Source organism: Megascapheus bottae, chromosome 7, assembly GCF_031878675.1.
Source record: "Megascapheus bottae isolate mThoBot1 chromosome 7, mThoBot2.hap1, whole genome shotgun sequence".
Lineage (NCBI taxonomy): Eukaryota > Metazoa > Chordata > Mammalia > Rodentia > Geomyidae > Megascapheus > Megascapheus bottae.
In genome coordinates this window covers 11364622-11384572 of record NC_143515.1, presented here as the reverse complement: position 1 = coordinate 11384572, position 19951 = coordinate 11364622, and the positions used below count along the sequence as shown (strand labels likewise).

At 39.1% G+C, this 19951-nt stretch overlaps 2 protein-coding genes across 2 annotated transcripts in view; one reads left to right on the top strand and one right to left on the bottom strand.

Annotated features, from left to right (window-relative positions):
• Positions 1 to 198: 198 nt before the first annotated feature.
• On the top strand, positions 199 to 4680 carry Lyg2 (lysozyme g2). Its single transcript, XM_090336110.1, has 4 exons — positions 199 to 255; positions 1135 to 1331; positions 2438 to 2576; positions 3622 to 4680. The coding sequence occupies exons 1-4, from the start codon at positions 201 to 203 to the stop codon at positions 3738 to 3740; spliced, it is 510 nt and encodes a 169-aa protein (XP_090192236.1). The 5' UTR covers positions 199 to 200; the 3' UTR covers positions 3741 to 4680.
• A 3993-nt stretch (positions 4681 to 8673) lies between these two features.
• The window catches only part of Mrpl30 (mitochondrial ribosomal protein L30), an 11575-nt gene continuing 297 nt past the window's right edge, over positions 8674 to 19951 (bottom strand). Inside the window, exons 2-6 of the mRNA XM_090336496.1 lie at positions 13165 to 13241; positions 11556 to 11636; positions 9647 to 9793; positions 9353 to 9426; positions 8674 to 8817 (exon numbers count right to left, since the gene is read on the bottom strand). Coding sequence (XP_090192622.1) covers positions 8688 to 8817; positions 9353 to 9426; positions 9647 to 9793; positions 11556 to 11636; positions 13165 to 13215 — 483 coding nt within the window. The 5' untranslated portion in view covers positions 13216 to 13241 and the 3' untranslated portion in view covers positions 8674 to 8687. The remainder of the gene's footprint in view (positions 8818 to 9352; positions 9427 to 9646; positions 9794 to 11555; positions 11637 to 13164; positions 13242 to 19951) is intronic.

Here is a 19951-nt window from a genome sequence, read left to right as displayed (position 1 = left end):
GATTTTCCTCATTGGTTTTGGTATATTTTTAATAGCAGCTCAGGCAGTATTTTCTGACAGATTTCACACAAATGATCATTCGTTTGTGATCATTCATTTCTGCCCCCAACCCAGGCACTTGCAGGGCCTCCTACTCTTTCACTCATGCCATGAATCCTCGCCTGCATCCTCGCTTGTACCACGGTTGCTATGGAGACATCATGACTATGGAGACCTCCGGGGCCCCCTGTGAGATAAGCAATTTGATCAGCTGTGGTAAGTGAAGAAACAGAACAGACATTTCACTTTCCCCACCAATTTTAGATTACTTTGCTTAGACAGTTAAGTTTGTAAAGGCATCAGTTACTATTAATAAATAATATCAAAGTTAAAAGTTTCAAAAGCTCCTTAGCCAGGTGTTGCTGGATTTCTAACTGCTCAGGAGGCCAAGATCTGAGGATCACAGCTTGATGCCAACATAGGCAGAAAAGTCCATGGGATTTGTATCTCCAACTAAACAGCAAAAAGCCAGAAATGGAGCTATGGCTCAAGAAGTAGCCTTAAACAAAAGAGCTCAGGGACAGTGCCAAGCCTCAGAACTGACTTTAAGAAACCAAAACAACAAGAAAAACCCCAAATATAACAACAAACACAAACAAAGCCAGATTTTTAACATTTTGTTTTAGTAATAGTTTCCTTATATAGAAATAAACACATCTGGGCGATGTTTGGAAAGAAGGGGTAGAATGAAAGCAAATGGTTCAAATATTTCTTCAAGATTATATCCTGGTCTTAGAAGGCCAGAACTGGAAGAAGTCATAGGTCATATATAATTCCACACCTTCAATTTACAGTTTAGAGTGTTGAGGCTCATCAGAAAGGAACAATTTCAGACAAAAAACTATCAGGGGTGGCAGAGCCAGATTAAAACTCATATTGGCTCAATCCAATGCCCTCCCCGCAATGGGCCAGCATGATAGAAAGGAGGAAAAGCAGAGTCATCAGTGGCACCTGTCTCTGGTTGTGAACCTGTCTGAGTTGGCTTGTCTGCTCCAAGCTCTGGGCAGGGGTTCGGGACTGTGGGAAAACTAGTGAACTTTGAGAAAGGGTCTTCTTCTAGCCTAGAGGAAACAAATGTCTTTTCTTTTGACTTAGGGATCCGGGGCTCTGAAATGTTTGCGGAGATGGATTTAAAGGCCCTAAAGACTTACCAGATCGTGATCAAAGAAGTGGGACAGAGATACTGCATTGATCCAGCTGTCATTGCAGCCATCATATCTAGAGAAAGCCATGGTGGAACTGTCTTGCAAAATGGTTGGGACCACAGGGGACTTAAATTTGGCTTGATGCAGGTATATAGCTAGAGACTTTCTGGCATAACCTCACCCTTCCTTGCTTACAATATTTTAAAACTGGAAGTACTGAACATTTGTGGTGCTTCCAGGCCCCCAAACAGCCTCATATCTGGCTCTAAGGGCTTTAGCACATTGTGATGTGGGATTTTTCTAACACAATTTTGGTATTTCAAGGCTTATGCATTAGTGGACATCTCTAAAATGCCTATGTATGCCATAACTACAACTGGTCAATAAGTATGTAATATACTTCAATTGGGAAAGTCTCATCCATATGAATGGTAAGATTATATAATTAAGTCCTATGTGAACCAACTTTTTTCTCTTGATTAATTGCAAGAAGGATACAAGATACCTGAATTTTTGCTCTCAGGTTGTATTTTAAATCCCTTGCAGAAATTCAGACTTCTAGACTTCACAGTTAGAAAGAAAAGTTGTTGGGGCCAGGAGTTTGACCTAGTGATAGAGTGCTTGCCTAGCATCCACGAAGACCCAGGTTTGATTCCTCAGTACTATAAACATAGAAAAAAAGCCAGAAGTCATGCTGAGGCTCAAGTGGTAGAGCTCTAGCCTTGAGAAAGTCCAAGGACAGAGCTCAGGCCCTGAACTCAAGCCCAGGACTGGCAAGAAAAAAAAAAAAAAGGGACAGAGTGTTAGTCTTGAGCAAGAGCTCAAGAATAGTGCTCAGGCCCTGAGTTTAGGCTCCATGAGGAAAAAGGAGAATAAGAATAAGAATAATAAGAAGAAGATGGAGGAGGAGAAGAAGGAAGGAGAAGGAGAAGGAAGAGGAAGTGGAAGAGGAGGAAGAGGAAGAGGAAGAAGAAGAGGAGGAGGAGGAGATGGAGGGAGAGAGAGGGAGAGAGAAAGAAAGAAAGAAAGGAAGGAAGGAAAGAAAGAAAGAAGGAAAAAAGAAGAAAGAAAGAAAGAAGGAAAGGAAGAAAAGAGGAAGAAAGGAAGGAAAGAAAGGAAGAAAGGGAAAGAAAGGGGGAAAAGAAAGATGTCAGGCCCAATGTCTTTTAAATTGAATAGGAGGAGAAATTAGGAGCAGCAGAAAAAATGTATTACCTTGTCCAGATGCTGACATTATATCTGAATTTTTCTAGCTTGATAAGCAACGTTACCACCCTGTTGGTGCCTGGGACAGCAAAGAACACCTTTTGCAGGGTGTTGGGATTCTAGCAGACAAAATTAAGGCAATCCAGAGAAAATTCCCCACATGGAGTGTGCCTCAACACTTACAAGGTTGGACTAGTTTTGCTTTCATGAGCCTGAATGAGACTATGAAACCTCAGATGTGTCCTGAGAGCAGCTGGGAGCATTCCTACTGAGTCAGCCATGGCTAGCAGGACTTGTGGCAGGAGCAGTCTCTGAACCACAGTTACCTTAAGTGGTCTGCCTTCACCAACTGCTTTAACCTATCTAAGAATTGGGAGCTCCTAGCCAGGAGTGTTCGCCTAGTATGCAGGAAGATCTGGATTCAATTCCTCGGTACCACATCCACAGAAAAAGCCAGTAGTGGCGTTGTGGCTCAAGTGGCAGAGCACTAGCCTTGTGCAAAAAGTCCAAGGACAGTGCCCAGGCCCTGGCTGGCAAAAAAAAAAAAAAAAAAAAAAAAAAAAAAGAATTGGAAGCTCCTGACTTGCTATCCATTGAATGGTGGAGAGTTAACAGTCAGTTAAATGAGTGTATTAACCTTCTTCAGATAGACTTTCCCATGATATAAGAAGCTGTGAACCATTTTCCAAATTGTTGGAATACACTTTTGTTCTATGCAAGTCTCCAGACTTCAGGTGCCCTGAGGAGTCCAGGGCAAATTTCTACTTGGCTGAACATAGGACTTGTCTCTCTAAACATTTTTACAAATTTGCCCTTTCTTCTGTAGTTTTTGTGACTGTGTGTGTGTGTGTGTGTGTGTGTGTGTGAATTATTAAATAAAGAAAAGAATATCACCATTTCATACTAAAGAATGATTAACTAGCAAGTCTATACTACATACAAACCCAAACTGTCCACTGTAGAGAGAAAAAGGAAAACCAGGGAGAAAGGGACAGAGAAAAAGAGGGGGAGAAAATAGAGGAGGGGGAGGCAGAAAGAACAAATTCAGATCTTTCTAGTGATTCTTAGGGTAGCACATCTTTTTAGGAAAGGAAAAAGGGAAAGAGAATTTGGGACTGTTGATTTTAGAAGATTTTCCTGGGGGACAGAGTGTGAATATCCAGGAACTGCTTCTATCTTCTTTCTGCTGTTCGCCTAGGATTGGAGTATAAACCTCTTCATTTCATTTCAGGTGGTCTCTCTGCCTTCAAGTCTGGAATCGACGCAATCGCTACACCCATGGACATAGATGTTGACTTAGCTGGTGACATTATTGCCCGAGCTAAATTCTTCAAAAAGCATGGTTTCTAGGCAAAGAAGCACAGTGGGAGCTACATAACTAGGGCACTCAGCCCTTCTCTAAAATTTGGTATTAATATATAGTGCTCAATATTGACCAAAAAATGAGGCTTAACCCATGAAACAAAATGTTTTTCTTGACCAATCTTAATGAAAGTAAACACACACGCGCACACACACACACACACACACACACACACACACACACACACACAGAGGCTGGAGCCTACTGACAACACTTACCTCCTATGTGCAAGGTCCCGTTCCAGCTTGGGAATGGATTAGCCTTGGGATTGGATTAGCAACCTCTTTAATAAGTGAGTTCCAAAGGCTTTTCCCCATCCTTTGATCATGGTCTTTGGGGAGAGACTCTAGTTAGCTTAACTTGGATCATATATACACCTACCTCTTGGCTACTTTCCTCTTTGGTGTTGTCCAAAACAGAGGGCACAATTTTTGGCAAGGAAACTGATTATGCTGATTATGGCCGCCTTTACTCGCATAGTCAAAAGAGGATACGACGCCACGTTGGAATGTAAAGTTCTTGCTGTGTTGTACTTGCTGAACATTTAAATCCCTTTGGGGATAGTTGGTAGATGTTTGTGCCAATCACTTTTCCTTCTGAGAAGGAATGAAAACCAGTCATAGGAAGGACCCTTCCCATCAACTAGTGAGATAGCTTGGAGAAAGCCAAGTAAACTGTCCCCTGCCCAATAACCTCTCAGGCTGAACTAGGAATCACTTTCACTGGGAAGAGCCAATAGTCAGCTAGAGTGGCAGTACACAGCAAAATCTTTAAATACTTTGACTGTTGTTCTTGTATGGGGTCAATTCAGGATTTTCTTCAGAAGCCTGCTTTGTTCAAGGATGTTTTAGTCTGGTCTTTCCTACCAAAACATGTATTTCAACTAAACATTATAAGGATAAAGTATATCCAGACAAGATAATTTTCTCCTCTCTCTCTCTCTGTCTCTCTCTCTGTCTCTCTGTCTCTCTCTCTGTCTCTCTCTCCTCCTCCTCCTTTTTTTTTTTTGCCAGCTCTGAGACTTGAACTGAGGAACTGGCCATTGTTCCTGTTTACTCAAGGCTAAGAGTCTCACAGACTTTCTTGCCTAGGCTGGCTTCAAAATAAGATCCTCCGATCTTAGCCTCCTGAGTGGCTAGTACCACAGACATGAGCCTCCATTACCTAGCTTATGTTTTGACAAAAAAGAAATAACAGACCAACATATTTCCTGAACTTATTCCCCTAGTATTTTCTTTATGACTGGGAAACAAAGATTTCCTACCAAAGACCCCATCCTTAAGATGTATTTGTTTGGGCAATGTAGACACTAAGACAAGAACTTGAGTTTATTTGGGAAGCATTGACGACACTGGTATGAAAATGGCTCAGTGGTCCAGGAAAGGGAAGACAACTACAGAAACTCATCATTAATCCAACCATCACAATGAGCACTAGAGTTCAACCTTGCAAGAGAACTATAAGGAATGGTATAAGCACATACACACACACACACACATACACACACACACACACACACACACACACACACACACCCCACCCTTGTTACTCTCTTATTATTTTATATAGGGAACAGAAGCTGCAGTATTTTACTCATAAATCAACTTCCAGGAATCACTGGTTGAGGGATTGGCCTGTAGAGGTGTGTGTGGTGGTGTATTAGGGGAGTGTGCGTCATTGCTACTCTGATCTGCGAAGCAAGTAAACAAGACACTTTTCTGCATTTCCAAGAATAAGAGTCTGTGGGCACATGTGCAAATCAAGTGAGAATTCTGAACGGTCCAGAGACATGGTAGGATACTACCAGCATTGGACTATACCTGGAGGTTAGGAAAAGCCTGGCCCTATTTTCATTATGATTTAAAACATGATATAAATAATCTGGAAATAACATGCAAGCCTCATGTATCTATGTTTTCCATGCCAAACTTCTGCAAATCTATTAGTGATTAATTCAAGGTCTTCATCTCTTCCTCATCTTCAGCTCAATAGGTAATTCCCAGAGACTTACTAAGAACAATGTCAAAGATGTTAAGACTCAGATGTGGCACCATTAAATATTGTATCATTGGCCATCCTCAACTTTCTTTCTGTAGTTTTTTCCTGTGTACCACTGAGGGATAATGAAAATTTCTATGTGTACATCCTACTCTGCCAAATATCACTTCTTTTAGTTATAAAAAAAACCAGACTCATAATGGAGAATGAAGATTTGTATCTATATTTGTATTTCTTTGTCTTGGACATTACTGCCTCATGTGCCAAAAGACTTGTAACATAATAAGAAATATCTATTTGGTCTCTGCAGGATTGTGCATAGGAAGGGAAAAAGTTCCAGCTTCCACACTTGTGTGTTATAACAATGATGCTCTCAGCACTGATGTTTAAAGTCTTGTCTTACAAGACTCTTGCTTTGCCTCTGTTTTACAATACTGGTAGGTAGAACATCATCAAATCAGATATCATGTCTATAATACAGTCAGGTAAAGCTTCACATAAAGCAGAATTTTGTTGCACTCTTTATCTATCCCTCCGTTCCTAGTTTCTGCTTCCCTTTGGACTTAATAAATTTTTTGTTTTGTTTTTGCTTGTCCAGGGGCTTAAACTCAGGGCCTAAGCACTGTCCTTGGGCTTTCTCGAGGCTAGAATTCTACCACTTGAGCCACAGTACCACTTCCAGCTTTTTCTATGTATGTGGTTCTGAGGAATCAAACCCTGGTCTTCATACATGCTAGGCAAGCACTCTGCCACTGGGCCACATTCTGGCCAAATAGTAAAATTTTGATTTTGCAATAATAAGTAAACAAAGTGTCTCCCAGTCAAATAAATCTATCCTCATAAAACATTCAGGTAAAGGAGACACAATTTCCTTCCCTGAAGGCTTCATAATTCTATTGACCTTTACATTTCTATACTCTCTCAATTTGACTATAGCCTATGCAAGGGCTTCATCAATGGGTTTTACTACCATAGTACATGGGTCTCCCATATCATGAAGTCCTGGGAACCTTACCTCACAGATATTTTTGTTCACTTATGTACATTCAACCTAAGGACAACCTAAAGGACTCTAGTCTTCTTGTCCATCTCTATCTTAATTAATCTGCCTAACTATAAGCCTAGTGATTGCTAGGGTGGATTTTCATTGTAAAATAGATTTTGCATTGTAAACTTTGCCTTCCATTTTTTAACACTGCTCTTAAGGTGAATACAGCTAATATAATTTGGGTTTAGAATGCTCCCCAAAGCCCTTTGTTCCCAGTCTGGTCCTATTAGGAGGTGGTAGACTGTTCAAAAAAGGACCGACCTGTGGGAGGCCTTATGATCTCTGGAGATGTGTACTTGAAGGAGATAGGCTCCTAGCCCCTTCCTCTTCTCTTATTCTTACCTGGCTTCGTGAGGTGGGGGTGAGTGTTTTTCTTTGACCACATATTTCCTGTCATGATGTGCTACCTTGGTCACAGGCCACAAAACAATAGCCAACCAATCAGGGACTAAAATCTTCAGAACTGAGCCAAAATATGCTTCTGAGAAAACCTCACTAGATGAATGGATCAAGAAGACACAGATGAAAAGGAGGCTGAGATCTGTGGATCATAGTTTGAAGCCAGTATGGTCAGAAAAGTACCCGTGAGACTCTTATTTTCAATAAGTTGCTCAAGTCAGAAGTTGGGGCTGGGAGTGTGGCCTAGTGGTAGAGTACTTGCCTAGCCCTGGGTTTGGTTCCTCAGTATCACATATACAGAAAAAGCCAGAAATGGTGCTGTGGCTCAAGTGGAAGAGAGCTAGCCTTGAGTAAGCCCAAGGACAGGCCCTGAGTTCAAGTCCCAGGACTGACAAAAAAGCTGCAAGCAGCACTGTGGCTCAAGTGATGCCTTGAACACAAAGAGGCTCAGGGGACAGTGCCTAGGCCTTAAGTTCAGGCCCCATGACTGGCAAAATAAATAAAATAAAATGTGGTATATGCACATAATGGAATTTTACTTGTCTCTTGGAATGATATTGTACCATTTGTAAGGAAATGGAAAAACTTGAAGTAAGCAAAGGTTGCATGGTTTCTTTCATTTCCGGTAGATAGAATGAACCTGGTATGGAGGGAATCACACCCAGGGCTTTGTGCATGCTAGGCAAGCACTCTACCAATTGGCACACTTAGGGAAAGAGTCCAGTGATGTAACTCCCTCTTGAACAGCTAATGAATGGTTTAACAAAATGAATAGTAGGAAGCAGAAAAGAGTTTGTGGGGGTCAAGAAGGGAAGGAGAGAGGAAGGGAGCACGTGTCATATTCATTGTACATTAGGGAAAAGTTGAATTGTAAGGAGTACATGGATGGGAGGGGATAGTAGGGACCACCATTCACAGAAAGGATTCACGTCCTTTTTGAGGCAGGCTATTACTGGGGTAGCATTTTAGGCAGTCCCCTCACTTCATTACTCTTGCACATGCTTGTTAACATAACACAAAGAGCCATGCTGTGACACTGCACTCACTAGAGGTTGCCTGAACTTGGATTTTTCACTGAACCAAACTGTGAGCCAAAATGAATTTCTTTTCCTTATAAAGAAGCCAGTCTCAGGGACTGAGCTGTACCAATAAGAAATGGACTAAGATAAAGTCAAAGAATTGATAGTATCTAGTTAAATAGGGAAATCATATAAAAAGCTGACAATTATTAATATGTCAGTGGATCTAAATTTAAATATTCAAACAAAGTGATTCTCGACTATTCTGGAGTGGCACTGTTATAGAGGAAAAGGGGAGAGACCATTAGACTATGTGGTAGCAATAAAATCCAAGTCTACATAACAGTAAAAGAATCAGGCAGCTTTAGTCAGTGAAAATGACCAAGATTGAAACCATTTTAATGAGAATACTTTTTCATCTGACTTTACACAAAAGAGACTTGCATTTTTAATCTGAAGCTGTTGTGGCCTCAGGACTTTGTTCCTTGCTCAACAGGCTTTAGATGCCATTGCACTACTAACTCCCCTGTGCTCTTGAGGCATGTGTTGGACATAGTCTCTTCCGTTGGAAGTCCTTGTGGCAGCTTGAGGGGCTTGATTCTATGACGTAAGAAAAATGGATTTAGAATCACATGGGATAACACATTTAGAAAACTGCTGAGAGGGGCTGGGAGTGTGGCCTAATGGTAGAAGTGCTTGCCTGGCATGCACAAAGACCTGGGAGATCAATTCATCAGTACCACATACACAGAAAAAAAGCCTGAAGTGGTGCTGTGGCTCAAGTGGTAGAATGCTAGCCTTGTGTAATACTCAAGGACAGTGCTCAAGTCCAGAGTTCCAGGACTGGCAAAAAAAACAAAAGAAAATAAAACAAAAAAAATCCTGCTGAGAATTTGGAGATATAAATATATCTATATAGACATACAGGTCTATGATAGGATATATATTCTAAAGACATATATTGATATATATCTATGACATACAAAGATTCAGCGTAATTTTAATTATGTTCTTAAATTTATGTGCCAATGATTGCATATAGTTTTCTTGACTATTATTTGTAGAACATAACATTTGAAATGTGATGCAAAAACTGAGTTTTAATTAAAAAAAAAACTACTGAGAAGCAACAAACCTTATCAAGTGCTTGACTACTTTCAGTTTTGCATTCACTGAAGGAATGTTCTTGTGGACTTGAGGGGTATGTGCCTATGAGGAGAAGGAACAATTTTAAAAGTACATGGTTCTGTTTTACAAAAATGTTCAACTAAATACTTATTTAGTTTAGCTCAAACTTACAAATAAATATGTTAAATAATCACTTAAATTCAAGAGACAATGAATATACACCTTAAAGTTTTTAAAATATAAAATTATACTATATTTAAAGGAAACTTAAATAATACTAAGGACTAAAATAGTTACGTACCTTTTGTAATCCAAGCATCTTGATAATATCTTTTTCCCAATATGGACGTCTCTGTGTACTTTTTATTCTGGTAACAATGTGTAATTGATGAGGGTGCTGTGGATCCCCACCATACTTTTTGTGGTCTTCAGGTGAAGCCTGAAACACCTAGAAAGAAAGATGTATAAACAGAAAATCTGTTGTGCATCTCTTTACACACACACACACACACACACACACACACACACACACACACCTACATTTCATTCTTCCTTCAGAATCCTTATATATTCTCCAACCTCAAACTGAATACTTTAACCAGTATAGCTGCTTCCTCAGAGTCCAGGAATTCCATACTCTAGGAAAATATCACGCAGTATGGATCTTGTTTTTATAACCTGAAGCACAAAGCAGGCAACCACATGTAGCAAATAATTCAACTGCAAGGAATATGTAATAGCACCTACAAACTTAGCATCTTGCATCTGAACATGTGAAATTTGAAATGTCATCAAGCCCACCAAATTCAGAAGTGCAGATTCAGGTTTTCAATTTGGTACACTAAACTCATATAGTCTCTGCAAGTCTTCCAAGGCTGAAAAACTTCAAAATCTGAAATTAAGGATTAAGATGTTGACTGTTATTCTGTGCATCTTACAATAATAATTTTTAAAAACTGAAAAAATTCCCTTCCAAAAAAAAATCAACCTCCCTCTTGGGTTATAAATAAAACTATTGCCAGAGTGAAAACACTAGTTGTTGCTATATTGTAAACTTTGGCTTTTAGTTGATAATGTGTCAGTTGTTTCATCGGTTCTATACCAATAGAAGTGATGTTAAATGTCAGAGGAAATTGTTCAAGGTGGGAGAAGGAACACAGAAATTCTACATCATTTCTGATTAATTTTTCTTTAAATATAAATAGCTTTATGAAAAAGAAAAAAGCCTATACTTAAAATGCAAACTAAAAAAAAAATAAAACAAAATGAAAACCAAAATCAATGAAGGGCTTAGTCTTTGTTTTCTGAAAGAATGGTAAAAGAAAAAGCTGAGAGTCTAACTAGCATGGGTTGACATGGAAAGGGAAAGTAGAGTTACACAGTGAAAACCTGAATATGCAGGTTTTTTTCAGGGCGATGGTGATATAAAAATGTATGAAGCTGAGCTCTGGTGACTCACACCTATTATCCTAGCTACTCAGGAAGCTGAGATCTGAGAATCACACTTCTAAACCAGTGTGGGCAGAAAAGTTTATGGGACTCTTATCTCCAACAAACTGCTCAGAAAAAGCTGCAGTGGTGCTGTGGCTCAAATGGTAGACTGCTAGCCTTAAGCCAAAGAAGTTCAGATTCAGTGCTTAGGCCCAGTTCATATCTCAGGACCAAAAGAGAGAGAGAGAAAAAAAAAATAGCGTGGAATCTAAAGGATTAAAAAGTCATGACTAGCAATAAACTAAGAAATAATAAAAAACCTGTTGTATAAAAGGCCAACAGGACAGGTAAGAAAACCAGTTTTGTTTATATTGATTTGCTGACTTATTGGCCATACTACTGCGTAAGCTCAAGAGTCTTATGCTCTGGCACTTGATCATTCAAGGCCCACTTCTACTTCCATTTTTTTTTTTTAAACTGGCTAACTTGGATTAGATTCACTTGGATTTGTCTGTGTGGGTTTTTGGACTTGTTGATCCTCAAATCATAGTCTCCTGAGTAGGTAGGATTATAAGTGTGAGCAACTGATGCCTGGTCATACCTCTTATTTACGATCATCATTTTCATTAATCTATTATGTTTCATTCTGTACCACAATCTTTATTCACATACTATTTCACATTAAGGGTTCAATAATACAAAACAGATACCCTTTAAGATTAAATCAAAAAAAAAAAAAAGGACCGCAGAAAAACAGAAATAGAAACCACATTTCCTACTTTATCTGGAATCCTTGATCTGGTAAATTTATGACGAATCCAGTCTGTACCAATGAGAGGCTCCACACTTTTTGTCACAGTCTAAAATAAGATATAAAATTATCTATTTAGAATATATTTTGTCACAAATATGATATAAAACATGTTTGTTTTTAAGAAATCTGTATTGTGTGGTAATCTATATTTACCAACATTTATGTAACATAAGTCTATTCTGACCTAGTCTACAATCTATAGGTTGATCTCAGCTTAGTAGGTAAATGAACATATCCCATCTGACTACTAAAGTACTATAAAGCTAAGATTACATAAATACAGACTTCTAACCTTCTACAGTAAACGGCCAGACAGTAAATAGCTTTGGAGCTACCTAGTGCTCATTCTTAAGACCTGACTCTGCTCACAGAGAAAACAGTCAAAGTCAATCTGTAAACAAATGGGCCTATGTGTCACTAAAATATCATTTATAAGATCAAGTGGCAGACTATATTTGTCCGAAGGCCATGATTTTTGCTCTATACAATATTCAATGATTCATCTGACAAAACAAATGCAAACTGAGATTCCAGCTTTCTTTCTAGACCTACCAATGCCTCCACAATGCAATTCTTCCTCATCTCATCTCCACTCTGTACTACTACAATCCTATTCTTCTCCAGGATTCACTATCAACCTTTTAACTGCAAAACACTTTGAGCTCGGGTGATAATTATTTCCTTCTAGCCTTCTCAGAATTGCTGAGAGGACATAAAAAAGTAGAAAATAAGCAAAGGACAGGGGTGAGAAAAAAGACACATGAATTTCTAATCCCAGTTCTGTTGCTTTATAGCTTTGAAACAATTCTCAGAGGCTCAGTTTCTGAGGCACCAAAGAGAAAATAATATTGATTCCATAGGACGAATCTGATGTGAAGACAATGTACTAAGGTAGCTGACATTATCATCAATAGCAAGTAATTGGTTTATATCAAGGCCCAGAATGTACTTAGGTCTGTATCCAACATACAGTATCTAATTGTCTATATACAATTGGTAAAAGATTAATGAAAAAGAAATACATGAAAATAATAACATGTCTATCTTCTCTGGGAGCTTGTTTCTATTCTGTCTTACTGTATTGCTTTTCAGTGAAAGTTTCATTAATTAAAGAGTTTCCCCTAAAACTTAAGGAGAAGATAAAGACTAACCAAAGGGATTTCATGGCAGCTCCTTTTATTTTTTATTGGCATGTTCTCTTAAGGGTTTTATGAAAATCTTTAGGAAGAAAATAGACAAAGTAAAATGGACTGGGGTTACAGTATAGTAGTGGAGCATTTGACTAGCATAAGCAAAACGCTTGGTTTCATCCCTAGGATGATAAAACAATAAAAACCTAACAAAATTAACCCTCAATATTAAAAAAGACTAGCATTTAAAAAGATTATATATGAAAAAAATATATATGTATACATTTATGGTATGTATGTGTATGTATATATAAAAACACACATACATATGAAAAAGTTTTGTAATTATAATCCTTACCACCACAAAAAAAGAAAGAACCAACCAACAAACAAAAAAACTCCTAAGGAATAGAGGAGGAAAAGAATTCCTGAATAATCACTTACCTGTAATCGGCCTACAGGTGTCTGGACTACTGAGCGCAAAATTCCTGCCATAAAGGTAGTGCTGTTCTCTTCAGAGGCTGTGAGAAATAGAAAATAGAGCCATATCTTAAAAGTGGACAGGTTCCCCATGCTTTTCTAGTGTTAAAACCAAAAGTAGTAATTATATATCAACCACACCCATTTAACTGGGAAGTGGGAGTTTTCAACTGCTGTAAACATCTTCAACAATGAGAGCAGATAAGGAATACAGTAAGGGAACCACAGAAAATCTAACCTTAGGGGCTGGGAGTGTAGCCTAGTGGTAGAGTGCTTGCTTAGCATGCATGAAGACTTCAGTTTGATTCCTTGGCACCACATACACAGAAAAAGCTGGAAGCAGTGCTGTGGCTCAAGTGGCAGAGTGCTAGCCTTGTGCAAAAAGTGTCAAAGGACAGGGCCCAGGCCCTGAGTTCAAGCCCCAAGACTGGAAAAAAAAAAATCCAACCTGAAAAAGATCCCAACTCATGTAATTGACCACCCTCTTAAATTTATGTACAAGAAAAGTAAATCCTAGCAAGTTCTCGTTTATCCAACCATATGAGGCTACCAAGAAGTTTGTGCAGCTAGGTATACTGGTGCCACATGATTGTGAGATCTAGCACTCAAAAGACACTTTGTGCTCTAGAACCCAATTCTATACAGTCTAATCTAGTGCATCTTCACTAAGTCATAACATCTTTCTTTTCAAAGGAAAGTTTACCCTTTTGCTTCTTTTCTTTTTCTTTTTTTGCCAGCCCCACCCAGGGCTTGAACTCAGGGCCTGAGCACTGTCTTTGGGCTTTCTCAAGGCTAGTGCTCTATCACTTGAGTCACAGCATCACTTCCAGCTTTTTCTATGTATGTGGTACTGAGGAAGGCAAGCCTTCTACCACTAGGCCAAACTCCCCTCCCACCCCCCACTTCTGCTTATTTTCTGAATTAATTATTAACATAAGATGTATTACGTCTATAGTCTAAATGATTTTAATTTTTTAGATAGACACAAAACAGCTGCAGTCTACCTTGTGTTTGAAGAACAGAACAATTAGAACCACAAATTGTATTCTTTCTTGAATAGGATACTTAATTTGTGTATTACAACTTTTTCTGTAGAAAAGAACCTACCTACTTTGGAAATGAGCTATTCTACGGAGCACCTGAAATAGCAATCCTTAATAAATAATACATTTTATTATTAAATATCAAGTCATTATCCACTACATTCTAGCCCACTAAAGCTCTGAAAGTTTTCTTCTGCGATGCAGACCAAGCAGGGAGATGTAAGAACTATCTAAGATGTTTCTTAAAAGACCTAGACCCCAAAAAAACTTTCAGCAACAGAACCAACCTAATACTAAATTATTTTTTACCATATTTCCTTTAAAGTCCAGCCTTATATACTAACTCAACTCAATTAGCTTCACATTTTCTTAAATCTTCCTCCTATTTAATTAGACTTTAATGATATCCTCTGTACTAGGCTTTTTACTTCCAAGTCCTTAACAACTTTTTTCAACAACTGCAGTTAAGTCCTCTCATTGAATCATGTTACTCTGACCCAAACCTTCCAAAGAGCCAAATTTCTTGCAGCTGAAGAAGGTTATATGTAATAAAGAAAGGATAAGCCAGGCATGGTGGCTCATGCCTGTAATCCTAGCTACTCAGGAGACTGATATCCGAGGATCAAGGTTCAAAGCCAGCCCCGGCACAAAAAGGACCAGAGACTCTTATCTCCAATTAACCTCTAGAAAACGGGAAGTGGGGTTTGGCTCAAGGGTAGGGCAGTAGCCTTAAGCTGAAGAGCTCAGGTACAGTGCCTGGGCCAAGTTCTAGCCCCATGATCCACAAAAGAAGGAAAGGAAAGGGGAAAGGAAAGGAAGGGGGAAAGGAAAGGAAAGGAAAGGAAAGAGGAAAGGAAAGGAAAGGAAAGGAAAGGAAAGGAAAGGAAAGGAAAGAGGAAAGGAAAAGGGGAAAGGAAAGAGGAAAGGAAAAAGGAAAGGAAAAAGGAAAGGAAAGGAAAGGGGAAAGGAATAAAGGAAGGAAGGAAGGAAGGAAGGAAGGAAGGAAGGAAGGAAGGAAGAAAGGAAGGAAGGAAGGAAGGAAGGAAAGAAGGAAGGAAAGAAGGAAGGAAGACAGGAAGGCAGGCAGGTACAGTAATCCTTGTATACTGCATTAAAGGTAGGACTCATGTTTACCAGAGACACTGATGAGAATGGAAATAATGATATGTAGGTATATATGAAATGGTTCTGTTAGCTAAGAAGACTTAGGTCAATAGCATCTAGTAATAAAACACAACATCTAAATTTTGGATTTATTTTCATGCTGGTCCTGGGGCTTGACTCCACTTCTGGCTTTGAATCTTCAGATCTCAGCCTCTTGAGTAGCTAGGATTACAAATTTAAGTCAATAGAAGCTGGCAGCTACTGGTACCTGGCCAAATTTAGATCTTTTTTTTTTTTTTTTTTTTTTTTTTGCCAGTCCTGGGCTTGAGCTCAGGGCCTGAGCACTGTCCTTGGACTTTCTCAAGGCTAGAGCTTACCACTTGAGCCTCAGCACCACTTCCAGCTTTTTTGTATGTATGTGGTACCAAGGAATCGAACCCCGGTCTTCATGCATGCTAGGCAAGCACTTTAACCACTAGGCCAAACTCCCAGCCCACAAGACTGAGACTTTTTTTGCCAGTCCTGGGCTTGAGCACAAGGCCTGAACACTGTCCTTGGACTTTCTCAAGGCTAGAGCTCTACCACTTGAGCCTCAGCACCACTTCTGGCTTTTTTCTAAGTATGTGGTACCGAGGAATCGAACCCGGGTCTTCATGCATGCTAGGCAAGCACTTTAACCACTAGGCCAAACTCCCGGCCCCAAAATTTAGATCTTAATATCATTTTCTAATAAAAGGAACCATGATTTCAAGAAATGGCTGATAATGTCTGGTGGACCTTGTAGTACCAGAACTATACAGCTTCAGAGACTGAAGCTAAATGGAAAAAATCCCACCAGCAAATAATTAAAAGAAAGAAAGCTTATAATTAGAACTACAAATAACCACTAAGTCCATACTGTATGACTAAGTATATTAAAAAATAACAACAACACTCATGGTCTTAGGCTTTCTAGGATAGAGCTCTACCACTTGAGCCTGGCTGTCAGTTCTTTTTGCTTAGGTTATATTTGAGAAGAATTTCCTTTTTTGCCTGCATAAAAGATAGATTAATCCTTTAATTAATGCTTCCTGCTCTAGCCTGCAGCATAACACCATGTCTGGCATTTTCTGTTGAGATGGGGGTCTCCTGACTGTTTTTTGGCCTTGGTTGGACTTGAACAGTGATCCCCCCAATCTTAGCCTCCTGACTAGCTACTATTTCAGGCATGAGACCACAGCATTCAGCTAAGTAAGTGGATAAATTGGTGGAAGAATAGAAACATCCTGTACAGAAGAATTCTACATAATTTGTATGGATTCTTTCCTTTCAAGGAAGTGTAGCAAAGCTATTCATTCCTTTCATTATGAGGTTTGGTTAATGATTTGGTCTCAAACAGTACAGAAGAGAATGCTAACAAACATTACTTCTGCCAGGCCATCAGAGTTAATTAACATAAACTGCTAAAAGTCAAGTAGTTAACACATATACTAGATGGGAAATGGAATCTAAGGAGAGTCTAAGGATTATCAAATGTAATGTAGTATGTTTAGGTGGGATCTTAGTACAAAAGGCATTGGGAAAAGTTAAGGAAATATGAACTTTAAAAGTAGGAACATTGGTTAAAAATGCATTGGTTCACATGTTATAATAAAAGTATCATACTAATATATGATGTTAATAAAAGAGGAAATTGGATGTGGCATTTGTAGGAATTATCTTCACAACCTTACTAGGAATCTAAAGGTAGCTCAAATAAATTTCACTTATTAAAAAAATTAAAACTCTGAACTACTTAACTTCATGATAGGAATGGGAGGGGGAAAATGGGAGAACAACAGAGGGGTGGCAATGAGCAAGAATCGTGCTCATAACCTGACTTATGGAATGGCAGGTAACCTCTTTGTACAACTATATCATCATAACAACAATAGGAAAAACTTCAGTGCCATTCATTAAATCACAATGAGCACTAAAGTCTTCGTCCCCACATGTTACTCCCCTGCACATCACTGTCCCCTCCTCCTCAAAGACATCATTTCTCATTTCTCTGTCGTCATCACTAGAAAAGCTTCACCTCAAACCAGTACAGCAGAGTACATATTTGGCAGGAATGATACTGATATAGCCAATCTTTTTTTTTCATATATTTTTATTGTAATTAATAGAAGGGTTACATTATATTCACACAGCTAATCCTTTTTATCTCTCAGTTTTGGGCTCAAATTTTATCTCGGGGCCGGAGTTTGGCCTAGTGGTAAAGTGCTTGCCTAGCATGCATGAAAAACCAGGTTCAATTCCTCAGTACCATATACACATAGAAAAAGCCAGAAATGATGCTGTGGCTCAAGTGGTTGAGCTCCAGTCTTGAGAAAGCCCAAGGACAGTGCTCAGGCCCCGAGTTCAGGGCCTAGGAATGGCAAAAACAAAACAAAACAAAAAAAAACCATCTCGGTGAAGTCTAGCTTGATCACACTCCTAAAAAATTTCACCGATATAACTGTCACCACTGCACTCCTAGTCCCTGTTATTCACCTTGTTTTGTTTTGTTTTCCCCCCTCATAGCATTATTATCTTCTAACCTAAGTATTCATTGGGTTTGTTTAGTATGTCTGTCTCCACTCAAAGCATGATAGTTCTATAGAACAAGGCTTTAAAATTTTTGTTTGGATTTGTCATATTCACAGATATATACCAATTATCTAAGTATTTGCTCCCCAGTAAGCACTCTATTCAGCTCAATGAAATTATAAATAACAGAAAGTATAAATAAAAAATTATTGGTTTTATTTTTGCTTTTCAGGACTTGGGACTGAATCCAGAGTCTTACATGTGCTAGATAAATACTCTACCACTGAACTACATCCCTAGATCCAAAAGTTGTAGGTTTTGTGCGTGCAAGTGTGTGTATGCATGGGTGCATGCCCGTGCACGCTGGTCTTGCACCTTAAACGCAGAGCTTGGACACTGTCCCTGAACTTTTTTGCTCAAGGCCAGCACTCTGCCACTTGAACTGCAACTCCACTTCTAGCTTTTTTATTTTTTGGTGGTTAATTGGAGATAAAGAGTCTCACAGACTTTACTGCCTGGGCTGGGTTTGAACTGAAATCCTTAGATCTTAGTCTCCTGAGTAGCTAAGATGTAATCCCTGTAAGGGATGAGCTACCATCGAACAGCTCAAAAGTTGTGTTTTAAAAGTAAAACTTGTTCTTATTTGGAATGTCAACTCTTGGACCCAGAAGCAGTGATACTGCCCTCTACTATGCAATAGCTCTTCTCCAATTGGTCTTAGCCAAAAAAAATGGAGAATTGATAGAATTCTTTTGTACAACTGCAAAATCAGGAAAATATGTATCACATAAGAAACATGGGGTCTATTTCAATTATCTTTTATTTTTTTAGTGGTCATGGGTTTGAACTCAGAACTCCGGGATGCTTTACAAGTTGAGCCATATCCTTATCCTTAGCTCCTTTTTGCTTCAGTTATTGTTTGAAAAGCATTTTTCCCCCTTAGCCTCCATTTTCCTACCGATGGCCTCTAGAGTAGCTTGATAATTTTTTTTTTTTTTTTTTTTTTTACCAGGGCTGGCCTCCAACTTTAATCCTTTCAATCTCTATCTCAGGAGTACCTGGGATCACGGATGTGCAAAATTGTGCCTGGCTCCATTTCTATTTTTTTGTGACTGTAAATGGGTAAAACTGCACACATACAGGTTGTCAAAAACATATGAACAGGGGCCGGGAGTTTGGCCTACTGGTAGAGTACTTGCCTAGCATGCACGAAGACCTGGGTTTAATTCCTCCGAACCACATATATATATTAAAAAAAAAAAAAAAAAAAAGCCAGAAGTGGTGCTGAGGCTCAAGTGGTAGAGCTCTAGCCTTGAGAAAGTCCAAGGACAGTGCTCAGGCCCTGAGCTCAAGCCCAGGACTGGCAAAACAAAACAAAACATATGAACATATTCCTGTTTTGCCAGGCCACAAGGATAATTTTTCTTGCATCACTTCTATAATGTCTAGCTAGTCTACACTGTCCATTCATGTAAATGGTTCTTAAAAATATTTTTTTCTAAAAGACATACTTTAAAAGTGTTTCTTTTTGAAAACGCACAACACTAAATTTTCCTCCTCCATATCTCTGGGAGGAAAACAAAAGCATTTCTTTCTTCCGAACTTCTAGTACTTAGTACGTGGTAGGCAGGCCTCATACTTGCCTCTGAAGAGGCAGAAGCAGCTTGGGTAACTGACGATCAAAGTACTTTTCTTTTTTAGTAAATGAAAAATACCTCAACAGACAACCCAAGGAAATTTGAATTCTCATATGCATTAATTTTCAAAAGGCAGTTTGGTCGAGAGTTTGGCCGAGGGGTAGAGTGCTTGCCTAGGATGCACGAAGACCCGGGTTTGATTCCTCGGTATCACATACATAGAAGAAAGAAGAAAAAAAAAGCTGGGAGTGGCACTAAAGATCGCGAGACTCTTCATCTCCAATTAACCACCAGGAAACCGGAAGTGGGCTGTGGCTCAAGGGGTCGGGCGGTAGCCTTGACGAGCTCAGGGACAACGTGCAGGCCCGGAGTTCAAGCCCAGAACCGACCAAAGATGTTTTACTGTCCCCTAACACG

Excerpts from the sequence above, each read along its gene's own strand:
- Lyg2 (XM_090336110.1), top strand. The coding sequence starts at position 201 with ATGACTATGGAGACCTCCGGGGCCCCCTGTGAGATAAGCAATTTGATC. Across the intron at positions 256-1,134 it reads AAGCAATTTGATCAGCTGTG|GGATCCGGGGCTCTGAAATG; the intron begins GTAAGTGAAGAA and ends CTTTTGACTTAG. Across the intron at positions 1,332-2,437 it reads TTAAATTTGGCTTGATGCAG|CTTGATAAGCAACGTTACCA; the intron begins GTATATAGCTAG and ends GAATTTTTCTAG.